The sequence below is a fragment of the Saimiri boliviensis genome, chromosome 4 (assembly GCF_048565385.1).
Source record: "Saimiri boliviensis isolate mSaiBol1 chromosome 4, mSaiBol1.pri, whole genome shotgun sequence".
Lineage (NCBI taxonomy): Eukaryota > Metazoa > Chordata > Mammalia > Primates > Cebidae > Saimiri > Saimiri boliviensis.
Window position 1 is genome coordinate 155,814,436 of NC_133452.1, and position 23,469 is coordinate 155,837,904.

A 23,469-nucleotide genomic window follows, 5' to 3' on the forward strand; every position below is an offset into this window, starting at 1 on the left:
CTGTCAAGAAAAAATAAAAAATTAGTTTTATGAAATGTTTATTTAGTTTAAACATAAAATATGCAGAACAATAAGGCTCTAGAGTTGATATCACGAAGTTCCTACTAATTTGTCAAGAAAGTGGGGGAGGAGACCAGGTGTTGGTGGCTCATGCCCGTAATCTCAGTACTTTGGGAGACTGAGGTGGGTGAATTTCTTGAGGCCAGGGGTTTGAGACCAGCCTGGCCAACACGAAGAAACACCCATCTCTACTAAAAATGCAAAAATTAGCTGGGTGTGGTGGCAGGTGCCTGTAAGCCCAGCTACTTGGGAGGCTGAAGCAAGAGAATCACCGGAACCCGAGAGGTGGAGGTTGCAGGGAGCTGAGATCACGCCACTACACTCCAGCCTGGATGACAGAGCAAGACTCTTTCCAAAAAACAAAAACAAAACCAAAGAAATCCCACAAAAACCAAAATATCACAAGGACAAAGAGCTTTGCAAATGGTTTAAATGCGGCCAGGTGTGGCAGCTCATGCCTGTAATCCTAGCACTTTGGGAAGCTGAGGTGGTTGGATCACGAGGTAAGGAGATCAAGACCATCTTGGCCAACATGGTGAAACCCCATCTCTACTAAAAATACAAAAATTAGCCGGGCATGGTGGCAAGTGCCTGTGGTCCCAGCTACTCGGGAGGCTGAGTGAGGCAGGAGAACTGCTTGAACCCGGGAGGTGGAGGCTGCAGTGAGCCGAGACTGTGCCACTGCACTCCAGCCTGGGCAATAGAGCAAGACTCCGTTTCCAGAAAAAAAAAAAAAAAGTTAAATTCTACTACAAATAACAAAGGACACAAACCAGCAAGTGAGAGACTAGACAGCTTTATTTGCAATGTTAGCAACACATTTCCAACAAATAAGCTGTAAAGAAAGAAGCATATTTCCCATAAAACATAATTCCCCAAAGATGAGTCACTGAAAAGTCCCTGAAATACAACACAAACTCAAGATTCAGAAAATGAACCAGAATTCATTTTATCAGAATGACTGTTAGAATTTTAATAACTAACAGCCATTACCACAGAGTGGCATAAATATGTATATCTTAAGTAAAACAAGAAAAAAAATTAAAATTAAAAAATAAAAAATATAGAAAGATACAGAAGAACAAATATTGTGTGTTCTTACTCATCAGTGGAAGCTAAATAATGTGGACTCATGGACACAGAGACTGGAATGATAGACAGTGGAGATTTGGAAGGGTGAGGGAGTAGAAGGGAGAGGATGACAAGAAGCTTAATTAATTTTTTCTTTTTGAGATGGAGTATTACTCTGTCACCCAGGCTGGAGTGCAGTGGCGTGATCTGGCTCACTGCAACCTCCACCTCCTGGGTTCAAGCAATTCTCCTGCCTCAGCCTCCTGAGTAGCTGGGATTACAGGCACCCACCACCACACCTGGCTGACCTTTGTATTTTTAGTAGAGATAGGGTTTCACCATGTTGGCCAGGCTGTTCTTAAACTTCTGACCTCTGGTGACCCACCCGCCTTGGCCTCTCAAAGTGCTGGGATTACAACCACTGTGTCAGGCCAAGAAGCCTAATTAATACATAATGAGTACAGTGTATGTTATTCAGGTGATGGATGGCCAGGTGATGGATACCTTAAAAGCCCTGACTTGACCACTGCGCAATCTATGCATGTAACAAAATTGCACTGTACCCCATACATTTATACAAAGAAAAAGGTACATCACACTTGACAGATTTAAAAGTTAAACACATCTAACTCAAGAGAAATGAAAATATAAGTCTACACAAAAACTTATACATCACTATTCAAAGCAGCTTATTCACAAAAGTCAAAATGTGGAAATGACCCAATGCCCATCAAATGATGAAGTGATGAATAAAATCTAGTATATCCACACAGTGGGACATTATTTGGCCATAAAAGGGAATTAGGTCCAGATACATGTATCACAGCAACTACCACACGGATGAACCCTGGCAAAATCATGTGACGTGAAAGAAGCTAAACACAAAAGGCCGTTGTCCTGGGTTGAACAGTATTCATGTCCACCAGACCCTCAGAATGTGAGGCTGTTTGGAAATAGGGTCCCTGCAGCTGTAATCAGTTGAGATGAGATCATGCTGGATTAGGAAGGGCTGTAATCTAATGAGGGAAGTCCTTATAAGAAGGTCATGTAAAGACACCCTGGGGAGATGGCGACGTGAAGACTCAGGCAGAGACTGGAGTGATGTGCCTGCGAGCCGAAGAACGCTAAGAATCGCTGGCCTTACAGAGGCAAAAAGAGAGGCATGGAACAGATTCTCCCTCTGACCCCCTAAGAGGGAACAAACCCTGCTGACCACTTGATTTCAGACTTCTGGCCTGCAGAAATGTGAGAAATAAATTTCTGTTGTTTTAAGCTACTCGGTGTGTGATAATCTGTTATAGCAGCAATTGCAAGTGAACATGGCCATACACTGTATGATTCCATTCATATGAAATATCTAGAAGAGGCAAATTTATAGAGATGGAGGTAGTGGTTGACTAGTGCTGCGGCAGGGGATGGGGTAACAGGGAATGATTTGGGTACATGGTTTCTGTCGGGTATGATGAAAATGTTTTAAAATGAGACTACAGTGATGGCTGTTCAACTCTTTGAATATATTAAAGCTACTGAATGGCACACTTTAAAATGGCGAACTATATTACATGTGAGTTACTTCTCAACACAGCTGTTTAAAAAAAATAAGTCCAATCACTCCTCCAGAGTTAACAATTTTAGGAAAAAAATGCTGTGTGTGATAATAGAGGCAAGTAGGAGTTCAATATAAGGTAAAAACACATTTCTGCTTTAATATAGAATACGGGGCCTTTTTTTCACATTTTGCAACTATCAACTTTTTTTTAACTTGTTTTATTTTAATGGTTGATCTATGTAATCATGGAGGCCAGTATATACAAAGGGGGAGCTTTTATTTCTTGGTCTCTTCCTCCTTGGACAAAGTCTTAATGATCTCCTCCTTCTTGCCTGGAGGCCTCTTCACAGTGCTTACATGCTTCCTTGGTCTCAGACCTGCAGGCCTCAGCCTGGGCAGCCAGGAGCTTCCTGTGGGCCTTGTCTGCCTTCAGCTTGTGGCTGTTATCTCATGAGAATCCACTTGTTTTTGAATACATTACCCTTCACCTACAGGTAAAGGCTGTGATACACGTGGTGATCAATCTTAGATTCCGGTAACTTCTCAGCAGCCAGAGCAGAATCCTCATTCTCCTCATCCACATGACCTTCTCTGGTATTTGTGCATTGGCTGTATCCTTCCGCTTACCTGTGCCCATGTGCTTGCCCTTCTGTTGGGCTGAGGTGTTTTTCAGGCATCCAGCCTGGAAATGGACCATCACAGGCTTGTGGATGATCAGACTATCTTTGATCAGCTTCTAGATCTGCTGATGGGAGTTGGCATTGGCAATTTCACTGATCTCACTGGGGTCCAACCAGACCTTCTTCTTGCCACAGTGGAGGACACTAGAGGCTAGTCTCTTCAGAAGCTACAGCATACTCATGGCTGTGGCCACAGCAGGGAAAGGAATGAGCTCCAACCATCAGCATCTTCTACTGCAAACAATTCTTTGAACTATCCCAGATATTTTACTACCTCAGTGTGGCAGATATTATTTTAACTTGCACAAACTCTAAAGAGCTCGGTGACTTAAATGTCAGTATTAGTGATTTTGTGGTTAACAGTGACCTTTCACATGAAAATACATTTTAGAGATGACATGGATTTTTCTATCACCAAGAGATTTTCCTTTACCTTGTGGCAACTACTTATAATTTCTACTTTGACAGTGTAAGGGGGAAAAACAGAAAGTTTCTGGCACTCCTAAATGTAGAAACATAAAATCCAAAGAGCACTTTGAGAGCAAAAAGGAAAGATATGGTGTCATCAACGTCCACCGTGCAACGTCTTGTCTACAAGATGACTGAAGGGTGCCAGAATATGGATTATTTTAAGCTAGAGGCCATTGAGAACCAGCAGACTCAGGAAAAGCTCTAAAAACAGGGCATCAATTTTCCTTTTGTAAAGGACATTTCCATTTGTAGAGGTGTTTCCCTCTCTAGCACCAAGAATGGGAGTACTGTTAACAACTCTTAAAAGTGGAGAAGTGACAGAAACCTATGTAACAAAGCTCTCTGGACAACTCTTGTTCACCATACTTTTCCCGGTCACCTTCCCATAACTTGCCCAAAACACCTTCTCATCCAGAAGCCCAAAACCCCTTTTCTTTTCTTTCTGTTTTTTTAAAAGACAGAGTATCCCTTTGTTGTGCAGGCACTGGCATGATCACGACTCATTATAGCCTCAATCTCCCAGGTTCAAGCGATCCTCCCACCTCAGCCTCCTGAGTAGCTGGTACTACAGGTGCATGCCACCACACCCGGCTAATTTTTTGTAGAGATGGGGCCTTACTTTGTTGCCTAGGCTGGTCTTGAATATTTTATTCCTAGGCAGCTTAAAACTGGGCTCAGAGGGGGAGCTTTTATTTCTTGGTCTCTTCCTCCTGAAGAGACTAGCCTCCTCCTGCCTCGGTCTCCCAAAGCGCTGGGATTACAGGTGTGAGCCACCATGCCCAGTCATAAGCCCAAGTTATAACCACTTTGGGTTACTCATCCCTGGTACTCCCATGTGTAAGCAAGATGCAAATGCCACTAAAATTCTAGTTGCTTTTCTCTTGTTAATCTGTCTTTGGCCACTCTAATTTGCAGCGGAAATAGAGGAAAAATATGTTTTCTCCCCTACATCAGTATAGCATGTAAGCAGCAGCAAAGGGGTGGATGGAAGTGGTTATACAACTGCATTTTCCACGTGAATGTTGCTCTGTAACTCATCCAGTTAGAGAAGTGTATCATTAGTAGAAGCTAACCCCTCTTATCTAAGACTATGCACATGTTCGGAACAAGAACTCTGCCTAAATCTATTATCATCCCCTCAGAACAGAATAAAAGTAACTGCAGTGTGAGTGGGATTCAATGGCAAGTGAGAGATAATCAGGTCACCCAGGGAGGAGGAGCCCATACTATCCTTTTCTTCTACGTTCCACTCAGGAGCAATGATGCAGGGGCTTCTGGAATCCCCAAAACTTTAGAAAGTTCAACATCTGAAAGGTGAATCACAGGCTTATCTGTATGTGTCTGTGCATGTTTGTGTGTCTACACATACACACACACACACACACACGTAAGTATATGTGTGTGTGTGTATATGTATATACTTATACATGTATAAATATTTTTTTTTTTTTTGAGACAGGGTCTTGCTCTGCCACCCAGGATGGAGAGCAGTGGTACAATCCTGGCTCACCACAGCCTTGACCTCCCAGGATCAAGTGATCCTCCTGCCTCAGCGCCCCCAAGTAGCTGAGACCACAGGTGTGCACCAATGCACCTGGCTAATTTTTAAAAATTTTTGTAGAAATGGGGTCTGGCTATGTTGCTCAGGCTGGTCTCGAACACCTGGGCTCAAGTGATCCTCCCACCTCAGCCTCCTAAAGTGTTGGGATTACAGGCATGAGCCACTGAGCCTAGCCAGGCTTACATATTTTCATGAATATTTTATTCGCAGGCAGCTTAAAAATATAATAAAAAATCACTGATTATGGATTCTGCTAATACTGTCTTCTCAAGGTAGAGTTCAGTGGGCAGCCTGCTGGCCTCATAGGTATCCAGAACAAGGGGACAGTTGTTTGCCAATTTAAGTGGCAAAATACGTTATTTCAGGAATCTTTCTGATCCTACCGAAGCACAGCTCCTGAAGTTGGATATAGTAAGGAAGCTCCTGATCTTTAAATCTCTCACCATAAGTTCTGAGGCAGGGGTGGGAAGTGTCTGATTAAAGAGGAAGTAAATCTTAAGCTAGGAGATGACATTTATGAAAGGATAGTCATGTTTTAAGATAGAATTTTTAAAAATCTACTTATCATAATGAAGAATTCAGGATTAAAAAAGTAAAAGAGGTCAGGTGCAGTGGCTCATGCCTGTAATTCCAGCACTTTGGGAGGCCGAGGTGGGCGAATGACCTGAGGTCAGGGGTTCGAGACTAGCCTGACCAACATGGAGAAAAAATTAGCTGGGTGTGGTGGCACATGCCTGTAATCTCAGCTACACGGGAGGCTGAGGCAGGAGAATTGCTTGAACTGGGGAGGTGGAGGCTGCAGTGAACTGAGATTGCGCCGTGGCACTCCAGTCTGGGCAAGAAGAGTGAAACTTCAGCTCAAAAAAAAAAAAAATAGTAAAAGAAAGTTGGGAAGGTCAAAAGCCAAATAATAGCCACTCCAATAAATATAACCAGTGAGGAAAAAACTGAGTTATAATTCGACCTTTTTAAAATTTTCTGCACCTTCCCCTAACCGGCACCCATTGCCCCTGAAACTCTGACCATTAGATTTCTTTCCTTGGGAGTGGATATGATGTGTGTGCTATCTGTATTGTACAGGATGGATTTCAAATGTTATTTTACTTATTAGTCCAATAATCAGTTTTAAGATCATACACATAACACTTATTAAACTTTACTGGAGTGATTTGTGTAGCTATTTCTCTGCCTTTCTATTTAGACTGTGATTACCTTGAGGGTACACAGTATAATTTGCCATACACACTCCTCCCTGCAATTGCTGTACCTGGTTTGTGATGGAAAGCACTCAGTAAACATCTGCAGAGTTAATCTGAGTCTAGATCTCGTGAAGACTAAAACATGGACCTCTGTTTAAAAAGGACTAATTCAGTAACAGTTTGGGGACACATTGAGGGCTATTTGCTAAAAGAACACTAGTTTTCCTGGAAGCAATGTGCTGGGCTAAAAACTCTATTTTCCAAACTCCTCTGCAGCTTCAGGTAGCCATTATACACAGTTCTGGCCAAGGAGACGTAGGTAAACATTACTGGGTGGGGATTCCAAGAAAGCTGTTGTTTTCCTGATAAAAGCAGGTACATGTTCAGCTGACAGAAGCCTGTGTTTTTTTGGCCTTCCTTTTTCCTTTCTCTAGTTTGTACTACAGATATGGATCCAGTGTTTGGAATGGTAGAGCCATCCTGAGATCATGAGGACGACATGAACACACATTAAGGTTAGTAGAGCTGTGTGCATTTCCAAGACGTAATCCCTGGCTTTGAAATAATTCGCTGAGGCCGGGTGCAGTGGCTCATGCCTGTAATCCCAGCACACTGGGAGGCTGAGGTGGGGAGAACACCTGAGGTCAGAAGTTTGAGACCAGCCTGGCCAACACGGTGAAACCTCGTCTTGACTAAAAATACAAAAATTAACTGAACGTGGTGGCACGCACCTGTAATCCCAGCTATCCGGGAGGCTGAGGCAGGAGAATTGCTTGAACCCGGGAGGCAGAGGTTGCAGTGAGCCAAGATCAGGCCACTACACTCTAGCCTGGGTGACAGAGTGAGACTCCATCTCAAAAAAAAAAAAAGAAAAAATAAACAGATAATTAGTTGAAAGATGATGAAATAAGTGGATTTGAGTTTAGCATTCTCCACAGTAAGTCCTCACTCTTAACAGTAAAGGACAAATGGAGAAGGATATGGATGGCAAATTATGAGGAAAGGACAGTACCATCAGATGATGGGAAAGCAAAGACAATGATGATAGCTCCAGTATCAGCCTCATTTCCTTTCAAATTGTTTTCCAGTGGTTAATGCCAATCATTAACCTGAATATTCATCTACCGAGTATCATTCCCAATCTCATTTCCATTTCATTGTTGCGGTAGAACAACAAAGTACATACTGACATTTCTGAAAATGTCAGTGTACACTTTTAAATGTTGGTGTATATTTTATTGTTCTGGGAGCTTAATATATCTTAAACCTAGAATTCTGTCATCAAATAAGTTTGGGGAATGACAAGCCAAAGTTATACTGGATTTTTTTTTTTTTGAGACGGAGTTTCGCTCCTGTTACCCAGGCTGGAGTGCAATGGCGCGATCTTGGCTCACCACAACCTCCGCCTCCTGGGTTCAGGCAATTCTCCTGCCTCAGCCTCCTGAGTAGCTGGGATTACAGGCACGCACCACCATGCCCAGCTAATTTTTTGTATTTTTAGTAGAGACGGGGTTTCACCATGTTGACCAGGATGGTCTCGATCTCTCGACCTCGTGATCCACCCACCTTGGCCTCCCAAAGTGCTGGGATTACAGGCTTGAGCCGCCGCGCCCGGCCCCAGTTATACTGGATTTAACTGCAGGATGTCTCTGAGCTTTTAGCACTGTGAATCTCCAAAGAAAGATTTTATAATCATCCTTTCTCAAAATAATTTGCCCAAGGATCCTTTTCTTCCCAAAGCCATTTGACAAAAATGCTTTAGGGAACCTTGGGTAACCCTATCACATTCTTCCAACAAGTGGATACTGTGTCCCAAGGAGCAGAGTTTTGCTGTTCTTCATGGGTCTCTCCTATTAAATGCAAAGATGTCTATCCATGTTTTTATTTACATGTATGGACCTTGTAACATACAAGTCATAAATTAAGAAGGACGTTACCCTTGAGTAACGGACAGAAGTAAGCCATTTTATTTTTCTCCCTTGATACAAATTCCTCTTTTGTTATTCAGGCAATACCTCTTTAGAGTGAGGTTTCTGTATGAGAATGAACAAGAATCACGGAAAGTACTCAAGAAGAAAAAAAGGAAGGGTGAGTATATTAGCCCATTTTCAAGCTACTGATAAAGACATACCCAAGACTGGGTAATTTTTAAAGAAAAAGAGGTTTAGTGGACTCACAGTTCCACGTGGCTGGGGAGGCCTCACAATCATGGTGAAAGGCAAAAGGCACGTCTTACATGGCAGCAGGCAAGACAAAGAATGGGAACTAAGCAAAAGGGATTTCCGCTTATAAAATGATCAGATCTCATGAGACTTATTCACTATGCCATGAGAACAGTATGGGGAAACTGCCCCCATGATACAGTTAACTTCCACAGGGTCCCTCTCACAACAGTATGGTAATTATGGGAGCTACAATTCAAGATGAGATTTGGGTAGGGACACAGCCAAAGCATATCACTGAGTCACATGAAATAGCAGAAATATCATGCTTACAAATTATACTGATACAATCCTAGAAGTAACACATATGAATTTCTCTAGAACAAGTGTTCAATAGAACCCACTTTTGGAGATGTTAGCTTACTGATGTTAGTTTATTAAGCACAGCAATTGAAATGGAAATGAGACTGGGAATAATACTCATTAGATAAACATTTTTTGCATTTAGTGACTAGCCATTATTGAGAATAAAATGAAACCATTTTCAGGGTCCGAGGGTATCAGAGAGTGCTCTGTGATCCAAATGTGTTCTCAGCAAAACTGAAGCAGCCAGACTGCAATGACAAGGAAAAGGCTTCTTCATTCTACCTTCACTAAACAGGTGGAGCACCAGATTGGCTTTTCAAATGTATTCCCCTGTGAAGATGGTCCACAGATGACCTGTACCTCCTAGGCTCTGAGCACTCCTTGGCAGTAGGCCACACAGTGCCTAAGTTCTTTAACGAAAGGAGTAACATATGCTTACAGTTCTCAAGAGCTTCAGGAGACACAAAGCTCCTAAATCCACAGCCCATTAAGCAGACACTGATGTTTGTGTGAAGTCCTTGACAGGTCTGCTTAAGAGGATTATTAATGCTCCTCCAAAGAAACCCAAGTGGGAACCCAGAGAAAGTTTAAGAATGTGTCAGAGATTTCTTTAGTTTAGGAACTCAACTGCCATTTTTTTTTTTTTTTTTTTTTTCTGAGACAGCCTCCTGAATAACTGGGATTACAGGCACCTATGACCACACCTGGTTAATTTTTGTATTTTTAGTAGAGACAGGGTTTCACCACACTGGTTAGGCTGGTCTTGAACTCCTAACCTCAAGCGATCTACTTGCCTCGGTCTCCCAAAATCCTGGGACTATGGGGTGAGCCACTGTACCCAGCCAAGGCATACTAAATGTTTGCTGGGATTTTACTTATGTTATTTAATGTTTCTAAGCATCAGTTTCCTCCTCTTAAAAAAGAAACAAAAATACACGTTATGAGTCTCCCAGAGTGTATGAAAATGCTCTGAAAGTATAAAGAACCCTTAAAAAGGAAGATCATATCTTATAAACTAGTAAGAAATACATCCATTTGTGAAAGAGACAGTATATAAATAAGACAAGGCCAAGAGTAGTGGTTCACACCTATAATCCCAGCACTTTGGGAGGTTGAAATAGGAAAATCACTTGAGGTCAAGAGTTTAAGGCCAGCCTGGTCAACATAGTGAGACCACATCTCTTAAAAAAAAAAAAAAAAAAAAAAAACAAGAGAGAGAGAAGAAAAGAGTAACATGTTGAGAAAATTCCATTCAATTCAACAAGTCATTATGAAAAAAGAGCCAGTTACTAAATGATCTAAATTATGTAATCACCAAGCGTTGGGGTAATCCAGTAAGGTCCACTACAAAAATTCACGTCCAAAATTAAGGGGGCACTATTTATATTTACTCTGGGATAAAAGTATCATCCAGATGCTGCCTGGCAAACAGAATGCACAGCCACCCCCACAAGTGTAGCTACAGTGGCTGAGCCTGGACTCAGAGACCGACTGACTGCAACCATTCCCAAAATCCACACTTAGAACTTGGTGACCTGGAAGACATCATTAAACTATGCTCTGTCTTGATTTTCTCATCTGTAAAATGGGGATAACGGACCCATGCCTTGATGGTGATGTGACACTGCATGTGGAGCATTCAGAATAGTGCCTGGCACAAGCAAGAGCTCAACAAAGTTAGTGGTCATTCCATATTTAGGCTAGTCATGCACACACATACACACACACACTCTACATTCCGACAAGTCTACAGACTTTCCAGCATGTGATCCCACAAACCCCACCAGCAGGCACGGCACAGCACTTGCAAAGTAATCCCCAGGGGGCATGGCAATCTTTTCTTTGGTATCTGCTCATTCACACTCCGATTTCTGCCTCCCCATCCTGGTTTCTGAACTCATTTTGGAATGCAGGGCCGCAGTGCCAGTCTGGAACCTTGCAGTGCCTTGTCAGGAAATACAGCTAAATCCTTTGTTATCAGAGCAGGAGACAGAATGACTGGATGATTAACTCCCTATAGTAGTGGTCTTTCCCAGTGAGTATGGCTGTGTCCATCTGATAGAGGCGCCACTGTTTTACTTTTAATTTTCAAACTTTTGTATACTAAAATAATGTGTTAACGTCATCTTAAATGCAAGCTGTGCAAACACGTTCCTGAATATATTTCCTCTTGTCACATTCTGTCCGAAACAAAACCCTAAGTTATTACAGCTCAACAGAAAAAGATCACAAGTACACACTAAACTACTTTCTGCGGAATTTGAAATCATGATAATGGTTATCCTGACAAAAAAACCCAAAAGCTATTAAATATTTATTCACTGCAAACTAAGTGCCCTAACAAATCTATGAAGTACTTATTATTATTATTATTATATTATTATTGAGATGGAGTTTTGCTCTTATTGCCCAGGCTAGAGTACAGTGGCACGATTTGGTTCAATGCAACTTCCGCCTCCCAGTTCAAGTGATTTTCCTGCCTCAGCCAGCCAAATAGCTGGGATTACAGATGCCCACCACCACGCCTGGCTAATTTTTTTTTATTTTGAGATGGAGTTTCTCGTCATCCAGTCTGGAGTGCAATGAATCTCAGCTCAATGTAACCTCCACCTCCTGGGTTCAAGTGATTCTCCTGTCTCAGTCTCCCAAGTAGCTGGGATTACAGGTGCCCACCACCACACCCAGCTAATTTTCATATTTTTAGTAGAGACAGGGTTTCACCCTGTTGGCCAGGCTGGTCTTGAACTCCTGACCTCAGGTGATCTGCCAGCCTCAACCTCCCAAAGTGTTAGGATTACAGGCGTGAGCCACTCGTACCTGGCCAATTTTTGTATTTTTAGTAGAGATGGAGTTTCACTACATTGGCCAGGCTGGTTTCAAACACCTGACCTCAGGTGATCACCCGCCTCAGCCTCCCAAAGTGCTGGGATTACAGGCATGAGCCACCGTGCCCGGCCACTAATTATTAACTTCATTTTGCATATAAGAAAATGAAGCACTGAGTTGTTAAATCACTTGCCCATGACATATATGTCTAGGAAGTGGTGGAAGCAGGATTAAACCCAGGCAGTCTGGCTTGAATGCACACTCTTAAATTCAAACTCTGCTTCCCTTAATGGTGGAAAGCAAAGAGACTTCCTCTTGCACATCACGGACTGTCCTGGGATACTGCATAACGAAAAACACCAAGTCTTTTTTATTTTTTTAAATAGAAATGTGATCTCACTACATTGCCCAGGTTGGTCTCAAACTCCTGGGCTCAAGCGAGCCTTCTGCCTCAGCCTCCCAAAGTGGTGGGATTAACGTGAGCCACTGTGCCTGGCCTCACAGCAAGTCCTTCGTCAGCACCTGTGCTGAGCCCTCTGCATGGAATGCTTGTAACTCCTGTGTCTACCTGGCAAATTACTCCTCATCTTCCACCCTCTGCTTTCTTTCAGACTTCCTGGCATCATGGGGCACTCGCAGGCACTCAAGGCAAAGAGTGAGATTTCAGTATGGTAGCTATTCAATAACTATGAAATTTTTCTAAGGTACTGCTATTTAAGCAGAATTAGCCTTACAAAGGGATTCAAAGAAGATTTTCTTTTCAGAATAAGCTCCCTGAGTTTATCTAAGATATAATTTGATTTACAGAATTGTGACTTACATTTACCTAAGACTGCATTATATATGATACACATATGCATTTGTAACATTTTTTGCTTTTCATTCATTCATTCATTTTTTGAGACGAAGTTTCACTCTTGTTGTCCAGGCTGGAGTGCAATGGTGTGATCTTGGCTCACTGCAACCCGCCCCCCACCCCCGGGTTGAAGTGATTCTCCTGCTTCAGCCTCCCAAGTAGCTGGGATTACAGGTGTCTACCACCGTGCTTGGCTAATTTTTTGTATTTTTAGTAGAGAAGAGGTTTTATCATGTTGTCTAGTCTGGTCTTGAACTCCTGACCTTAGGTGATCCACCCACCTTGGCCTCCCAAACTGCTAGGATTATAGGCATGAGCTGCTGTGCCTAGTGTCCTGCTTTTATTTTTGAAACACAATTGTGCATATTTATGGGGTACAGTGTGATATTTTGATACATATATACAATGTATACTGATCGATTTAGAGTAATTAGTATATCTATCACCTTAAATACTTATCATTTTTTTGTGTTGGGAACACTGAAAATCCACTTTCCTAGCTATTTGAAAATATACAATAAATTGTCAATTACAGTCACCCTATAGTGCTATGGAATACCAGAATTTATTCCTCCAATTTAGCTGTAATTTTGTAACCATTAACCAACCTCTGGTTATTCCCCCCTACCCTCCCCTTTCCAGCCCCTAATAATCACTATTGTCTCTACTTCCATGAGATCAACTTTATTAGCTTCCATATATGTCAGAACATGGTATTTTGTCTGTGCCATTTTTGAGCAAGCTGCACCATGTAGTTTTACTTAAACCTCATACATCTTTTTTTTTTTTTTTTTTTTTTTTTTTTTTTTTTGAGACAGAATCTTGCTCTGTTGCCCAGGCTGGAGTATAGTGGAGTGATCTCGGCTCACCGCAACCTTTGCCTCCCAGAGTCAAGTAATTCTCATGCCTCAGCCTCATGAGTAGCTGGGATTATAGGCATGTGCCACCATGCCCAGATAATTTTTGTGTTTTTAGTAGAGACAGGGTAGAGAGCAGGTAGAAATGGAGTTTCATCACGTTGCCCAGGCTGGTTTTGAACTCCTGGCCTCACGTGATCTACCCACCTTGGCCTCCCAAAATGTGGGATTACAGGCATAAGCCACTGCACCTGGACAAAATCCCCACACACTTTTTTTTTTTTTTTTTGAGATAAAGTCTCACTCTGTTGCCCAGGCTGGAGTGCAGTAGTACAACCTTGGCTCACTGCAACCTCTGCCTCCCAGGTTCAAGTGATTCTCCTGCATTAGTCTCCCTAGCAGCTCGGATAACAGCTGTGTGTGACCAGGCCTAACTAATATATATATTTTTTAATTTTTGTATTTTTAGTAGATACAGGGTTTTGCCATGTTGGCCAGGCTGGTCTCAAACTCCTGACCTCAGGTGATCCGTCTGCCTTGGCTTCCCAAAGTGCTGGGATTACAGACATGAGCCACCATGCCTGGCTAAAAACCTCATACATCTTAATAGACACAGGTTGTTTTTGGCTTCAACCCCGTTTACTAAAGCTGTACGGACTTTGAACAACGTGTGTATCAGAACCATCTGACCCTCATCATGCAACGAATCCCCTCCAGAAGGAAATCACCCAGGCTGTTCCCACCCAGGCTGTTCAGCACCAGCCACCTTACTTGTTAATGTTGCTGCCTTCTTTGAGTCGCTCTCCTGCAGCTCCTGTTTTAGATACTCTCTCGCTACCCGCCAGGTCTACCAAGCTGACCTTACTGACTTTCTCCCCGGAGTTCTGGTTAGAGAAAATAAGACAGAGAAAAAAACTTATCAATGCAAAAAACCAAATGGTTATCTAGGTATATATTAGCACTATAACTGAGCAATCCACCCCACTCTCACATGGCAAATTTCTTAAGTTTTTAAACAGTCAGAAGAGGTATTTGAACTAGGAATTAATTTCATAGTTAAAATTTAAGTTGGCACGGAAATATAGCATTTTTGTTTCGCACCTGGGCAGCAAGTACACCCAGCTTTCTGGAATACTGTCAGAATGCTAGAGATTTTACATGCCTATGAGGAAATATTAGGACATGAGGATTTCTGCACATTCAGGTCAAATCCTTCTTCTTCTGAAAAAAAGGTTTTAGGCTAAAGGTTGTGGTGTCCTCTTTAATATCCCTCAATGACTATGAAGCTGAGTTATTTGTTTCCATGGGAATTTCAGCATGAAAGGATATATATTAAAAGCTGTATGGTGATATCATCACACTTGTTGGGGACTTTGCACAAAAAATACAATTATTTTTCTTTTTTGCTTTTGTAGAGTCTGGGTGTCGCTATATTATACAAGATGGTCGTGAACTTCTGGCCTCAAGGAATCCTCCTGCCTCAGCCTCCCAAAGTGACAGAATTACAGTCATGAGCCACTGCACCAGGCCAAAATTCATTTTTTTTAAAAGTCAAATATAAAGGAAGACCTACAAAATCAAATCATTTAAGCAAAGTAGCTCATCTAGTAAGCAGAAGAGCCAACATTCAATTCTCAGCCATAGAACACAACCATGAAAGACTTTACCTATGTAAGCACTTTTAATTCTTCCATCCACCCCCCTGCCCAAGTTCTGCCCAATCCCTCACCCCAGACTGCAGGTCATAAAGTGTCTGCGTGATGATGATATTGAACACAGCATGGGAGCGGCTGCTTTCCTCGTTCATGTTGGTAGCCGCTACCGTTCGAGACTTATTTCCCTCAGACATCAATGACTCAATATCCTAGGGTCAAAGCATAGGGAAAAGACCATAAGCCAAAACACAAGAATGTGGTCCTGCACACCAGGTGTATGTATTAATTATGATTCCTCTGATTCCCTTCCATAAAAATCTCCCTGCCGCTCCTCCACTGAGCATGGTTTGAGTGTCCACTTCACTCAGGGCTTTCTAATGTATGAAATGTTTCCCTCATTCTTTTTTCATTTCCCAATTATCTTCTTTCTCAGCTGAGTCCCTATCTTTTTTGGGTTCCTGGGGTAGCTAATATTTATTGAGCACTGTGATAATCAGTACCAGCAGTGACTTTATTTAACTAACTCTCCTGTGCTTACCAACCCGCTGATGCCTGCTGTCTGCCTGCCTCCTCCAACACTGTGGCTCCCCGATGGCAGCATTTCTTCTTATTCAACTTTGTACACTCGCTCCTAGAACACCTGGAGCCTATGGGGTCTTATGAAACATTTGCTGAATGAACTTTATTTTCTTGATTTTACACACAAAGATGCTGAAATTCGTGGAGGTCAAGCCATTTCCCCCACATCCAGTAAGAGGTAGAACTGGGACGCAGATCAAGAGCACGCTGGCTCCTACTAGTAAGTGACAGGATAACATCAATACTGACCACACTGAGCTAAGAACCAGAGACCTCAGTGAAGGAGCCGAGTTAGCCCCTTTAGACCAAAAAGGTACCCATCATTTCAGAATCTAAATGTTTTAAAAATGATCACTGTGCTCTATTTCTGATTAGAGCAATTCTATAGGTATCTTGATTTGAATGGCTGGACAGTCACTGCACAGATTAATTCCAGCCACACTAAGTCTGGGGTGACAGTGATAATGGGTCAGCCACATCCCACAGACAGCACAAAGTAAGTGCAGGGATTTACTTGTCCCTCCACGCATCCACTCATTCATTCACATTCTTTAGCAACAAAGACAGTAGTTTGTGTTATGAGATTTCCAAAGCAATGACTGTAGAAATGGAAGTAGAATCTTGAGTCAGATCTTAACAAGATCAAAGAGTAAATATAAAGGAAAATAGGCCAGCCAATGGCAAGAGGAGTGATTCAGAAAAACAGAAGAGCCAGAAGGGACAGCAACCAAGGCAGGTCACCCTGCCAAAAAGAAAGCGCTGCATTAACTGCCAAAGACTGTTTAGACTAGCACATGTCTAGAAGGATGTCACTGGCATCAGTGGAGAACAGTTGTAACAGAGTAGTATTAGTGAAAATTCGCAGCAACCTCAAAACATTGGGCCTTTTGGCCACACTGTAAAACCTTCACAACAAAGCAGCTTGAAGAGTGTAATTAAATGCCCTTTTCCTCTCTGCAGTGTGCTAATACTGGATTTCTGAGGCCCTGAGTGGCATCACTGTGCTATAAAGCATCCACATAAAATATATCCAATATCGCTTACACACTTTGATTTATAGTCAGCTTTTAATCACATTAAAAAAAATGGACTTACCTCAAAACTAGTGACAGCTAGTTGAGATAAACCATCTACATATGGTCCCAGAACTTTATGTTCTCGAACTTTAAGAGACTGTCTACTCCTGTGGGAGGTAGGAAAAGGAATAAATTGAATCAGACCAAAGTTGGAAGCTTTTCTTTCTTTGTAAGTACATAGTAACCAAGATAACAATTTCAAAAGAGTTTTTTAATGACTCCTCCCTGAAACCAATCTAAAAGCTACTTTATTTGGATTAGCAAAACAATGTTACACATGAGAAATGTGTTTTATACTCTGATTTCTATTCAAAGTAAGTTACTGTTTGAAACATTCTACCTTTAGTCACAAACCTTACTGGGTTAGGCTGTCAGTTATACTTTGGCAAAGGTGGGGGAAAAAAGTGAAGCAAAGAACAAGCCAGATCAAATTTAACCTTTAGTCTATTTCATAACTAAGCATATTCTTGGTGGATAATGTCTTAAAATTGTATTTACTTTTTGAGAGAGGGTCTCATTTTGTTGCCTAGGCTAGAGTGCAGCAGCATGACCCTGACTTATTATAGCCTCAACCTCCTGCTCAGGTAATTCTCCCACCTCAGCTGCCCATGTAGCAGGCCCATGCCACTATGCATGGCTAATTTGTATGTTTTTTTGTAGAGATGTCAATCCCAGCATTTTGGGAGGCTGAGGCTGGAGGACTGCTTGAACCCGGAAGTATAGGACCAGCTTGGGCAGAATAGTGAAGCCAGATGTGAGCCACCAAGGCCCGGTCAAAATTTCTGAATTAGTAGTAAACAATGTTAAAATGTTTAAACTTTACTTCAGGTCTGCATTGGTTTATGCGACTTCTATGCTTACACTTTTGTATACAGAAAGTGAAATGATAGTACAGAGCTTGTTTATAATTATTGATGTTTGTCCTATTTAGAACTGGTTCTGCTAATAAAAATTTTAAAGCTTTTTTGAATTTTTAAATGACAAGCCTCATTTGGAACCCATATGAACGGTTTATCAAAAGACAATTAAAAACAAAGTTATGTCTATACTGACCATATTATATATGCCATCTTTTTCATGGCAACAGATATTAATCACCTTTCAAATTAAGAGTCAATGTGTAGCATCACTAATACATGAGGAAAAGGAGCTAAGAATCATCACTGAATGCATCCTAGCACTGTTCCCTGAAGCACTTTTCAGTTATGCCATTTACTCTCATAATATCCCTACAAAATAGGCTTTGCCACCTTTATTTCTTTATTTATTTCTTTATTTAATTTATTTAATTAATTACTGAGACAGAGTCTTGCTCTGCCACCAGGCTGGAGTGCAGTGGTGTGAGTTTGGCTCACTGCAACCTCTGCCACCTGGGTTCAAACGATTCTTATCCCTCGGCCTCTTGAGTAGCTGGGATTACAGGTGCCACCACGCCTGGCTAATTTTTGTATTTTTAGTAGAGATGGGGTTTCACCATGTTGGCCAGTATGATCTTGATCTCCTGACCTTGTGCTCTGCCCGCCTTGGCCTCCCAAAGTGCTGGGATTACAGGTATAAACCACCGTGCCCAGCCTACCACCTTTATTTCAAAGATGAAGAATTCAGTGTGACAATGAGCTACTTAAATGCACATGATCCAGTACACAGCTTACGCTGCTTGCCAGAGATTCCATAATGCTATTCAGCAGCAAGAAAAAGTAAATCTAGTATAAGATCAAGTGCCTGTGATTGTATCCAATATCTGAAATTCTTGTATACTGTTGGTGGGAGCGGAAACTGGTACAACACTTTTCACTACTGAATAAAGCTGGGAGATTCAGTATTTTGTGACTTACAGTTCCACCCCTAAATGTGTTACCTAGAAACTCCTGCACCTATACGAGGAGACCTGCAAAACAATGCTTTCAGAGCAGCACTGTACTGATAAAAGCAGGAACCACACACAAAAAAGGGGAAGTGGTGAATTATTGATATAATCAGGCAATGAAATGCTAGATGACAGCAAAAATGCATTAGCACTTCAAGTATAAGAATAAATGAATCATGGTAGGGGGAACAAATCACCAAAGCACACATATATTATGTCACACACAGTTAAAAATTGTGCAAAATTATTTGTAAATGCTAAAGAAGAGTAAGAGAATGCTAAACACAAAGTTCACAATAGTAGTTACCTTGGGGAGGGGTAGGAAATGGATCCAAGAGGAACATACAGTGAACTTCACAGTGATGGGTCATGTTCCATTTATTTTAATTAATTAATTAATTTATTTATTTATTGGCAGAGTTCTTTTGGCTAAGCCAAATGTAGGTAGGCAGTTGTTTTTATTACTCGTTATGCTTTACAGGTGTTATAAATGTTCTTTTGTATGCATTAAATAGTTAACGGCATCTTAAAACTAAATATAAACATTTTCTTTGATTGGGTCACTTCCTTGTCACCCACAATTTTGGACGAAACGCACCAAAGTAGTAACAGTAATCATTATTATTATTTTTTAGATGGAGTATCACTCCAGCCTAGGCTGAAATGCAGTGGCACAATCTTGGCTCACGGCCAAGTCTCCCAGGTTCAAGCAATTCTCCTGCCTCAGCCACCTGAGTAGCTGAGAATTACAGGTGTCTGCCACCATGCCTGGCTAACTTCTGTATTTTTAGTAGAGACGGTGTTTCACCATGTTAGCCAGGCTGGTTTCAAACTCCCGATCTCAAGTAACCCACCCACCTCGGCCTCACAAAATGCTGGGATTATAGGCATGAGCCACCACTCTTGGCCTTAGTGGTTATTTTATTTATTTGTTTATTTATTGTTTTGTTTTGTTTTGTTTTGTTTTTTTGAGATGGAGTTTCGCTTTTGTTACCCAGGCTGGAGTGCAATGGCATGAACTCGGCTCACTGCAACCTCCGCCTCCTGGGTTCAAGCAATTCTGCCTCAGCCTCCCAAATAGCTGGGACTACAGGCTGCGCCACCATGCCCAGCTAATTTCTGTATTTTTAGTAGAGATGGGGTTTCACCATGTTGACCAGGATGGTCTCAATCTCTTGACCTCATGATCCACATGCCTCGGCCTCCCAAAGTGCTGGGATTAGAGGCGTGAGCCACCACGCCTGGCCTAGTGGTTATTTTGAATGGTGAGATTATAGGTCATATTTATTTCTTTTTATACTTTACCTCTTTTCCAAATTTTCCATAAATAGATATTATTTGTAAATCCGTATAATTTTTTTTTTTTTTGAGATGGAGTCTCCCTCTGTTGCCCAGACTGGAGTGCGGTGGCACAATCTCAACTCACTGCAACCCCAGTCTCCTGGGTTCAAGTGATTCTCCTGCCTCAGCCTCCCAAGTAGCTAGGATTACAGGTGCCAATAAATACACCTGGCTGATTTTTGCATTTTTAGTAGAGACGGGGTTTTGCCATGTTGGTCAGGCTGGTTTGGAACTCCTGACCTCAGGTGATTTGCCCAACTCAGCCTCCCAAAATGTTGGGATTATAGGCATGAGCCACTGTACCTGGCCCCAAATTTTTTAATTGAAAAAAAGTAAATGGTCCCCCATCCTCTATGAATCAAATAAATCTATTTTTATAACCTAGTTAAATAGATCGCTGGGTTTCACTCTGGGTCTACTGAATCCAGTCTCTATGTGTGAGAATCAGGCAAGGGGATCCTTAAAACATTCCCCACATGATTCCAATGCACAGCCAGGGAAAGGCATTGCTTGCCTAGGCTGGGATGTTTCAATCCTTCAACCCTTTTACCTTTAACACAGAGGTGCTGCTTTCCAATGTAAATGGAAGAACTAATGTGTTATTCCTAACTCAATTTTTATGACTAGTTCATGGTGGCAAAAAAAAAAAAAAAAAAAAAAAAAAAATTGTAGAAACATCTTTTCAAAGGACATACACACATAGGCAACTTTATACATTAATGTAGGAAAAACACTGGGTATACCAACAGACTTTGAGAAGCTGATGATTTCTCTGTAAATGAATAAAAACCAGCATAGTCACCAAGAGCTTAAATACGTATATTCACTTCCAATTTTAACTTTAGAATCATTTAAAAGCACTCCCCGCTCCCCCCTGCACCCAAACACACTTAATCTTGACCATTTGGGGTCTTAATCTTACCCTTTGGGGTCTAAAAGGTCCCGAACTTTCTCATTATAGATTTCCATATAGGACACTTCAACTTTAAAGGTCTGTGACTCATTTTGCTCCAAAGAGATCCTCTTAAATAAAGCACAGCAGAGCCTTGGAATAAGGCCCAGCTGCTCAGCATGGCCCATCATGGAAAAGGATTTTCCCGAACCTGGAGAAGAGCAAGCAGAAAGAAGAATGGGTAGAGGAGGAAGCAAAATGCAATTCTTCAACCATACAAGGTTTCCCCATATGCTGGCCAAGGTCACAGAGCAGAAAAGTGGCCAACTTAGCCTCAAACCCAGGCTCTTGGATGCCCAGGCTACTGTTCTTTCCATTACACTCAGGGCTTCCAGTGTGGGTCGGCAAGATCTGGAGGGCACCTCACTTACAGATGATGTGTATAAATGCAACCACTAAAAACACATTTGTAAGTATGTATAGTAAAATTCCAACTATACATTAAGTAACACACCATATATTACATTACATATATTCTCTCGTCTGCATCTCCTAGTTATCCTGTCATGTGATATTAGGCAGCACTGTTATGATTTATTTATTTATTTCTACCTTATTGTTGAAAGATCTGGCTCAGAGTGTTCATGGCTGAGCCATTAATATGTTTTTGTTTTGCTTGCTTCAACCAACTTCTTCATAAGCTTAGGTTTAATAATCTGTCATTACTTCTGTATCCTAGTGAAAGTCCTCAGTATAGGATGAAACTAAGAGTTTTTCTATCATTTTTACTATGCCATTTATACGGAGAAACTGGTAATTATTATTATTATTATTATTATTATTATTATTATTTTGAGACAGAGTCTCACTCTATCACCCAGGCTGGAGTGCAATGGTGCAATGTAAGCTCACTGCAACCTCCACCACCTGGGTTAAAGTGATTCTCCTGCCTCAGCCTCCTGAGTAGCTGGGATTATAGGTGTGGGCCACCATACCTGGCTTATTTTTGTACTTTTAGTAGAGACAGAGTTTCACCATGTTAGCCAAAATGGTCCTGAACTCCTGATCTTTCAATCCACTGACCAAGTGCTGGGATTACAGACATGAACCACTGCGCCTGGCCTGTTTTTTTTTTTTTTTTTTTTTTTTTAAGAAACCGATAATTATTTTTCTAGTTTAAATGCAGGCTAAACTATAATTGAGGAAAATGACACTTAATAACTTGAAACTAGCTTTGCTTATTAACATTGAAATTGCTCAATTACCAAAACTACTATACCTTCAAAGAAAGGATTACTTTTGATCACTTAACTCAGTTAAATGTACAAAGTCAAACGCATTTTTCTGTTGCTTTTCACAGTTATTTCTATTTTTATTTTTAATATTTTTTATTTTTTGAGACAGACTCTCATTTCATCACCCAGGCTGGAGGGCAGTGGCGTGATCTTGGCTCACTGCAACCTCTACCTCCTAAGTTCAAGCAATACTCATGCCTCAGCCTCCAGAGTAGCTAGAATTACAGGTGCACACCATCACACCTAGCCAATTTTTATATTTTTAGTAGAGACAAGGATTTTACCATGTTGGCCAGGCTGGTCTCGAACTCCTAACCTCAAGTGATCTGCCCATCCCAGTCTCCCAAAGTGTTGGGATCACAGGCATGAGCCACTGCACCTGGCTTTTTTCTATTTTTTAAATAGCAAGAAATTCATATTTAATATCATTGCTTAAAAAAATTTATTTATTTATTTATTTTATTTTTTTGAGACAAGGTCTCCCTCTGTTGCTCAGGCTGGAATGGGGTGGTATGATCATGGCTCACTATTGTCTCAAATTCCTGAGCTCAAACCATCCTCCCACCCCAGCCTCCTGAGAATCTGGAACTACAGGTGTACCACGATGGGCTAATATTTTTATTTTTTGTAAAGATGGGTCTTACTATGTTGCCCAGGCTTGTCTCAAACTCCTGAGCTCAAGAGATCCACCCCAGCCTCACAAAGTCCTGGGATGACAGGCATGATCCAACAAGTCTGGCTTATAAAAGCAAATTCTTACCTGTCTGTCCATATGCAAAAATACACGCATTATACCCCTGAAAGGCTTTTTCAAGAATTCCTTCCCCAAGGCACTTGAAAACCACTTCTTGACCTAAAAAACAAGACAAAAATTAAAAACCAATAAAAAAGAATAATTTTTCTTAAAATATTTATATTAGTAACAACATTATGTCAACTCAAAAAATGTTAAAAGTGTTCTGAGTGCCTACTAAGCACAGGACTGTGTATCAAGATCTTGATACATGCAATTTCATCTATACTTCTAACTACAGCTCAGAACCTGGATACACTGTATCCCTTTAAGACATTTCTCTAGATATTAAAGTTTTCTTTCTACTGTGAGT

General features: G+C 41.3%; 1 protein-coding gene and 1 pseudogene across 8 annotated transcripts in view; both read right to left on the reverse strand.

Annotated features, from left to right (window-relative positions):
- KIF13A (kinesin family member 13A) overlaps positions 1-23,469 on the reverse strand; it is a 226,989-nt gene that overhangs the window by 79,593 nt on the left and 123,927 nt on the right. For all 8 annotated transcript variants that reach the window (XM_074398485.1, XM_074398480.1, XM_074398482.1 and 5 more), the window contains exons 5-9: positions 23,124-23,216; positions 21,099-21,279; positions 16,988-17,075; positions 15,388-15,522; positions 14,430-14,542 (exon numbers count right to left, since the gene is read on the reverse strand). In XM_074398485.1, the coding sequence (XP_074254586.1) occupies positions 14,430-14,542; positions 15,388-15,522; positions 16,988-17,075; positions 21,099-21,279; positions 23,124-23,216 (610 nt within the window). The remainder of the gene's footprint in view (positions 1-14,429; positions 14,543-15,387; positions 15,523-16,987; positions 17,076-21,098; positions 21,280-23,123; positions 23,217-23,469) is intronic.
- LOC141584403 (large ribosomal subunit protein eL19-like) lies at positions 7-14,422 on the reverse strand (annotated as a pseudogene).